Below are 8,080 nucleotides of genomic sequence, written 5' to 3' on the forward strand. Positions count from 1 at the left end.
CTTCTCGCCATAAATAAATACCTTTTAACTTTTTCCTATTTCCAATTAGTTTTTATTTCTAGACTTTCATTTTTTTTTATTGTTTTGTATTTTGAAAAAACACATCTTTTATCAAATTATGCTTGAAATCACATTGTTTTTAGGAGTATTAGTCATCAATGAAGGTTCACAATGTTGAATTAATTTAAATAAAAAACAATACAAATTTTTTGTGGATTAATAAATAAATATTGAATTAATTTAAATACTTCAGATTTTATACTTTGAAATACCTTATGTTCAGATAACAAGAATCCATGACACACATTTTCATTAGATGCCTCTTCTTTTCTCTTGGTTGCCATTTCGTGATGTGCGTAGCACATCATTATATACATCATCATTCCTCCAGTTTCTTCATCCTTTCCCTTAATGCAATTTCTACATATGGCTCGCAGGGTAAATTTCATTCAGGAGATCGATGCTTCTAAAGACACTTGGAAGCTAAAGGTCAGGGTTACTGTCTTTGGCGTGTGGGTCGGTCCTCTGCACCATCAATTGAGATGATTTTCATGGATGAAAAGGTGCTTCCACTTTTGTTTATTTTAAGACTTATATTACGAAATTCAAATATAACTAATTGTCGTTTGTGTTTATAGTGAAGAATTATCATATAGCCCAATGGGAGTCTCAATTGCAGGAGGGCAGAAGTTATATTGCTGAGAATTTTGAAATTGTTCCTAACGAAGGACAATATAGATGTTCAAATCACTCATTCAAGTTAATATTTCAGAAAGGGACTATCATGAAAAACAAGCAACTATCAGAAATTCCTTTTTATATTTTTTAGTTTTCTACCTCTGAAGACATTCTGAATGATGTTGCTACTACTGATATTTTAGTTGGTAACTAATTATTTTGTAGCTATTTCTTCATCATAAAGTATTTATAACATGTTAACTTATGTAACTGCTAGATAATTTTGGTTCTATGTTGCCATTTTGTGTGTAGATGTTATTGGTGAGCTTATTGACATAGAAATGAGTCACCAGACTCTACTCCAAAGAAGGTAGTTTTCATAATGCGAGATCAGAGGTATACATGTGCTATTTTTTACTGTCTTTTAAGTATCTATCTATAGCAAACACGAGGTTAATGTTTTTCAATGTTTGTAGGGGGAATAGTCTTAGTTGCACCTTATGGGGACAATTTGCTACACAATTGCTCAAGTATGAACAAGATCACAAGCTTGGTCCTATTGTTGTGATACTGACCCTTGCAAAGATTAGGGATGCTAAAAGTTATATTAATTTTTTTAAAATATTTATTTCTAATTTATACTTTCACATAATCTCTTAATGTTAACATGAAATTTTGTAGGAGGCTACCCTGTCACTATTCAGAACACTATGTTTGGTAAGCAATGTAGGACTTAAAAAGGGAGTTTTACAAGTCTTTTAACATATGCTAAAAGTGACATTAGTTTTTGTATCACTAATCCACTAAACCTTTTGTTATTATTCACTCTTAATAATAAGCCCTACAATGAGAGAAGTAAATAAAAAATTGAAAAGTAAAAATAAAATGTTAAATTAGTAGTAGCATATATTCATGAATGAGCAACTTCATTTACTCCTAAAATTGTGCATTTCACATATTGCAACTTTTGATATATTTTAGACATGACGTTAATTGCAGCCTGAGTAATTACAATGTATTCAATAATTCAAATATGATATTATTATAAATAAATAAGGATGCTATCATTTTGTCAAAATATATATTCTTGCCATAAATAAATATTTTTTAACTTTTTATTGTTTTCTATTTTGAAGAAACACATCTTTTATCAAATTATGTCTGGAATCACACTATTTTTAGGAGTATCAATCAATGAAAGTTCACAAGTTGTTTGGTAAGCAATATTGGAATAAGAAAGTCTATTTTATTGTATATATTGAAATTTCAATAACAATCTCATTTTCTTATGCAAATTTTTATTCCAAAAATGAGAGAAGTAAAAAAAACACAATATTAAAATAAGAAGGTCTGGTCTATTGTATATATTTTATTATATTACCACCTAAAAAAATCCTATCAATTTGTTAATTTAAATCAATATTTATAATGTAAAATTTAATAACAAACTCATTTTTCAACAATTTTTTATTATTATTCACTCTTAATAATAAGCCTTACAATGAGAGAAGTAAATAACAAATTGAAAAATAAAAGTAAAATGTTAAATTGGTAAAAGTAATAATTTTTTGTTATTCTTCAGTTTGCTTTTAATTTGCTTGGTAAAAGGAAAATGTTAAATTGGTATGGATCCTCATAAATAACAACTCATTGTTGGATTTTTCATTTTTCCTCCTAACATAAAGTGCCAACAAAGATTACATAACTTAGAAACCAACTTAAAACAAAATGTTGGAAAAATTTATACAGAAAAAACAAAACGCAGATAACATCTTCTTCTTTATCTGTTGTTTTTGTTCTTCACCATTGGAGTATCGTTGAAAGCAAAGTAAGTGTCGTATGTTTCCCTTTTCAACTTCTTCTTCATCATATTTTGTTTTTTGTTGATATATAATATCAATGACAACCTTTTGATTTAACGATCCTTCAAGTTATGATCTGTTTTTAGTTTATATATAGTGTGCATGTTTTTCCATATCATAAAATTGTGATGGCCAAATACTTTTTTCGGTATATCATAGATTGTTTTTGAAAAGGATTGAATCATTCACCATTTTTTATATCATGCCTTTAATATGAAATAGCTTTCACTAATTTTGGGTTGTGTAGTCAAAATTGCTCCTTTAGATATACAAAACCTAACTTAATCTTATGATATCTCTTGTCTATAAAACGATGGAGAGGATTGAGGACACAAGAAGTCTAAAAGCTCAAGCACGTTTGAAGAGAAAAATGATATTGCAAAAAAAAAAAAACAGAATGGAAAGCAGTGTGAAATTTCAGGTACACCCTTCTATAATGTCCATTATAAAATTAAATGAATAACAGTTATTAGGACATATATTTAACCCAATTTTAATCAAAACATGCACACTTTTAGTTAGTGGTAGGAATTGTTTTTGCAAAAGTTCATCCTCTATCAGCAACAGAAAAAGATATGCTACTCCTTTAGCAAATATTACACCCACCATTGCCAATGATCCGAACATCATCACTTAATGTTAATTTGTTTAATAAGTTCTCTGAAGTAGAAGACAATGATGAAAACAACACTCTTGCCTCTACAACAATGATTGGGTCATGTTCTTATGTCAATCGTAGTACATGTACAAAGAACATACTACAACCTTTGAAGCCTGGTAGACATACTATTACATATAATAGTTATGTGACAACAAACATAACTTCGATTGATGATTCTATAGATGATGACATAGATGAAGTTCATGGTAATAATCTACCTTTACTTTTTTATATAGAAATTGTCTCTGAATTAGGCTATTGTGCAGTTAGTATTTATTTTTTCCATACTAAATAATGTTTTTGATAAATATAGATGATATCCAAAGTATATCAGAGGAAGATGATACATGTGCTAGGGATAGCCATATAGAGCCCACTAAGGAAAGCACAGGTAATAATCCCAAATTCATCTTTGTTATGTAGTATGCATTTCTATAACAATTATTCTTATTGTTAAATTTGCAGGATATTTTGATATTGGTGACCCGATATATGAATGTTGTTACCGCAGAGCATATATGTGGTACCAAGAAAGGACGAAGAAACTGAAAACTCCAAAAAACCCCAAATTCCAACTATGTTGTGGTGTTGGAAAAATTCAACTTCCATTGTTGATGTCTCCTCCTCCTACATTACAACATTTGTTATTTGATAACAACTCAAATGACAGCAACAACTATCAACAACATATTAGAGCTTATAATATGATGTTTGCTTTCACATCGCCAGGAGCAAAAATAGATAAGTCTTTCAATGATGGAAGAGGCCCACCTTCATTTAGAATACAAGGTCAGGCATGTCATGTAATTGGTAGTTTGTTGCCAATTCCCGGAAATAGTCCAAAGTTTACACGACTCTACATATATGACACTGAAAATGAAATACAAAATAGGGGTTAAGGTACATTTTATTATTGTACTTATTAAGGGGAACATATTACCCATTTTTAGACATTTTAACTTTTATGTAATTCAAACTTTTTTGTTTTATAGGAATGAAGGGCAATTGGATCCAGAAATTGTTTCTACATTATCTAGGATGTTGGATGAGCATAACATACATGTTAAATCATTCAGGATGGCTAAGGAGCGTTATGAACATTCAATGATTAGTGACATGAAGCTCAAGCTGATTTCTAATAGAGTTTCTCATGGTAGAGTTTATATCCTCCCAACTGTTTCTGAAGTAGCTGCTCTTATCGTTCGTGATGTTGAAAATCCTTCAAGGAGAGATATAGTTTTGGAAAAACAAAATGGTAAACTTAAAAGGATAAACGAGTTGCATACAAGTTATCTTGGTTATCAGTATCCTCTTTTATAACCATATAGCGAGGATGGATATAGGCACGATGTATGCTATAGTTCTACATGTTTTAGGAAATACAAAAGAAACAGAGTTACTATAAAAGATTGGATGTGTTTTCGATTGCAAAGTAGAAAAAACGAGGCAGAAACACTTTTAAGGTCAAGGAGATTGTTTCAACAATTCGTGGTTGATGGTTATTGTATGATGGAGGCAGACAGGCTTAATTGGGTGAGAAACAACCAGACACAACTCAGAGTTGAGAAGTATAGTAATTTGAATTCCAACTTGGACCCACTTGATAGCCAAGGAGCTAACAAAGGCAAAAGGATCATATTACCTTCATCATTTGTTGGCGGTAGAAGATATATGGATCAATTGTACTTTGATGGTATGACAATTTGTAGCTTTGTTGGATTTCCAAACCTATTTATAACATTTACATATAACCGAAACTTGCCAGAGATCATCAGACTTCTTGGACCAATGCAATTAAAACCACAAGATCGACCAGATATAATATCAAGGGTCTTCAAAATCAAATTTGATCAACTACTTACCGATTTGAAGAAGCATCATGTTCTTGGAAAAGTGCTTGGATGTATTTGTTCTTTTTTTGTGACGACATTTATCTTTTTATTATTATTTCCATTTTTATTGTCATCCTTATTAATAACATATTTAATGATTTTTTACATTGCAGATATGTACACAATAGAGTTTCAAAAAAGGGGATTGCCTCATGCTCATATTCTATTATTCTTACATCCATCTTCGAATTACCCATCGGCAGAAGACATAGACAAGATAATTACAGCCGAAATACCAAATCCTGCTGAAGATCAACAACTATATGATTTGGTTAAGTCTCATATGGTTCATGGTCCTTGTGGAAGGGCAAACACTAAATCGCCTTGTATGAAGGATGGAAAGTGTACAAAGTACTATCCAAAACAATTCCAAAGCAATACAATTGTTGATCAAGAAGGGTATCCTATTTATAGGAGAAGGGGTAATGGACAAACGATTGATAAGAATGGTGTTACTCTCAACAATCGTCATGTTGTCCCTTATAATCGAAAATTGTTTTTGAAATATCAAGCGCATATCAACATTGAGTGGTATAATCAAAGCAGTTCAATCAAATACCTATTCAAATACATTAACAAAGGCAATGATCGGGTAAATGCTGCTATTATTCCAACAGAAAATGAAGGTTGATCTCATGTATAAAATATAGATGAAATCAAACAATATATTGACTGTAGATATATGTCACCATGTGAGGCATGTTGGAGAATTTTTTTTCATTCTCAATTCATGGTAGATCACCTGCTGCTAAAAGATTATATTTCCATCTTGAAAATGAGCAGTCTGTTATATTTGATGATAGTGAAGCTATTGATGATGTGCTTTCTAAGCCTACGGTTAAACAATCAATGTTCACATCTTGGATGGAAGCAAACAAAAACTATCATGATGCAAGAAATTTGACATATTCTCAATTTGTTTCAAACTTTGTATACATTAGTCGTAATAGATGTTGGAAACCAAGGAAGCAAGGGTACACAATTGGTAGATTAATTTGGGTTCCTCCAAGCACTGGAGAGCTATTTTACTTGCGGATGATGTTAACTACAATCAAGGGACCATGTAATTATGAAGACATAAGGACAGTGAACAACGTGATATATCCTACTTTTAGGGAAGCACCTATGGATTTTTTTGATGATGATAGAGAATATATTGAAGTTATCAAAGAAGCTAATGAGTGGGGGTCAGGTCACTACTTAAGAAAATTGTTTGTGACAATGCTTACCTCAAATAGCATCAATCGTCCAAAACATGTATGGCAACAAACATGACAATTTTTAGCTGATGGTATTCTCTACGGCCAAAGAAGGTTGTCCAATAGGCAAGGTATATATTTCACTTTGAATTGTCACAAATATTTTTACAATTCCAATTAATTTCTAACCATAAGAGTTGTTTTAATACATATTTTTTTTAGATTTGCAGCTAACTGACCGACAACTGCAAAATCTAACTTTGTTAGACATTGAGAATATATTACAACAAAATAGGAAAAGTCTAAGGGAATATCCATCAATGCCATATCCAGATGGGAGAATCACAAGTCAATTAGGGAATAGACTTATATATGTCGAGCTTGATTATGATAAAAGGAAATTGAGAGATGAGTTTAGACAATGTTTTAACTCACTTACAGGTTTGTTTAGTTAAGTTTATTTAATACATAACATTACATTAAATGATATCATCTTTGGTTATTAACAAATAATGATTTGACATTTCAGATGAACAAAGGGTCATTTTTAATAAAGTCATGAAATTGTAAATGATGGAAACGGCGGAACCTTCTTTCTATATGGGTATGGTGGCACTGGTAAAACTTATATGTGGAAAACTTTAGCTTCAGCCCTACGTTCAGAAAATCACATAGTTTTAACTGTGGCATCAAGTGGAATAGCAACGTTATTATTGCCAGGGGACGGACATCACACTCTAAGCTTGTCATACCAGTTCCTACCCTCGAAAACTCTACCTGCAACATTCATCAAGGGAGTGAACTTGCAGAATTGTTAAAGAGGACAAAGTTGATAATATGGGATGAAGCTCTAATGACGCACAAGTATTGTTTTAAAGCATTAGATAAAACCCTCAAAGATATAATGTGTTCCAAAGGTGATGAAAATTCAAATTTTGGTGGAAAAGTCATTATTTTTTGTGGTGACTTTAGGCACATTCTCTCAGTCATTCCAAGAGGAAGTCGTTCAAATATCATCAATGCTATAATAAATGCCTCATATCTTTGGGACAATTGTCAGGTATTAACTTTAACCAAAAATATGCGTCTACAAAATAACATTACCAACACAAACCAGTCACAAGTTGAACAATTTGCAAAATGGATTTTAGATTTAGGTGATGGAAAATTAGCATAACCAAATGATGGTTATGCAATTTCTGATAACTAATTATGATAATCCCATTCATGCTATAGTTAATACTACATATCCAAATTTAGTACACCAATACTTGAATGAAGAATTTCTTCAAGATAGAGCTATTTTGGCATCCACAATTGAAACAGTTGATGAAATAAATGATTATGTTCTGTCATTGATTCCAGAAGCCTTTCAATCTCATTTTTTTTACATAGTCATAACTTTTACTATTAAAATTTTAACACATTTGTTTTCAATTGAAGGTGATGAAAGAGAGTATCTAAGCTCAGATTCTATTGATAGGTCAGAGTCTAATGACAATGAAGCTCTACAAGGACTTACTCCTGAGTTTCTAAACTCACTCAGAACTTCAGGGTTACCAAATCACAAAATCAAATTGAAGGTAGGAACTCCAATAATGCTTTTGAGAAATTTAGATCAGTGTGAAGGGTTGTGCAATGGAACAAGAATGATTGTAAATAGACTAGCAAACCATGTCATTGAAGCAAGGGTAATGACAGGCACAGATGTTGGAAAGATATTCTACATCCCACGAATGAGTTTATCTCTATCGCAATCACAATGGCCTTTCAAATTAATAAGGAAAC

At 31.4% G+C, this 8,080-nt stretch overlaps 1 protein-coding gene across 1 annotated transcript; it reads left to right on the forward strand.

Moving 5' to 3' along the window:
• Positions 3,155-5,724, forward strand: LOC109344563. The gene is made up of 6 exons (XM_019583328.1): positions 3,155-3,407; positions 3,515-3,592; positions 3,667-4,045; positions 4,194-4,505; positions 4,638-5,104; positions 5,207-5,724. The coding sequence occupies exons 1-6, from the start codon at positions 3,155-3,157 to the stop codon at positions 5,722-5,724; spliced, it is 2,007 nt and encodes a 668-aa protein (XP_019438873.1).

This window comes from Lupinus angustifolius, chromosome LG04, assembly GCF_001865875.1.
Source record: "Lupinus angustifolius cultivar Tanjil chromosome LG04, LupAngTanjil_v1.0, whole genome shotgun sequence".
NCBI lineage: Eukaryota > Viridiplantae > Streptophyta > Magnoliopsida > Fabales > Fabaceae > Lupinus > Lupinus angustifolius.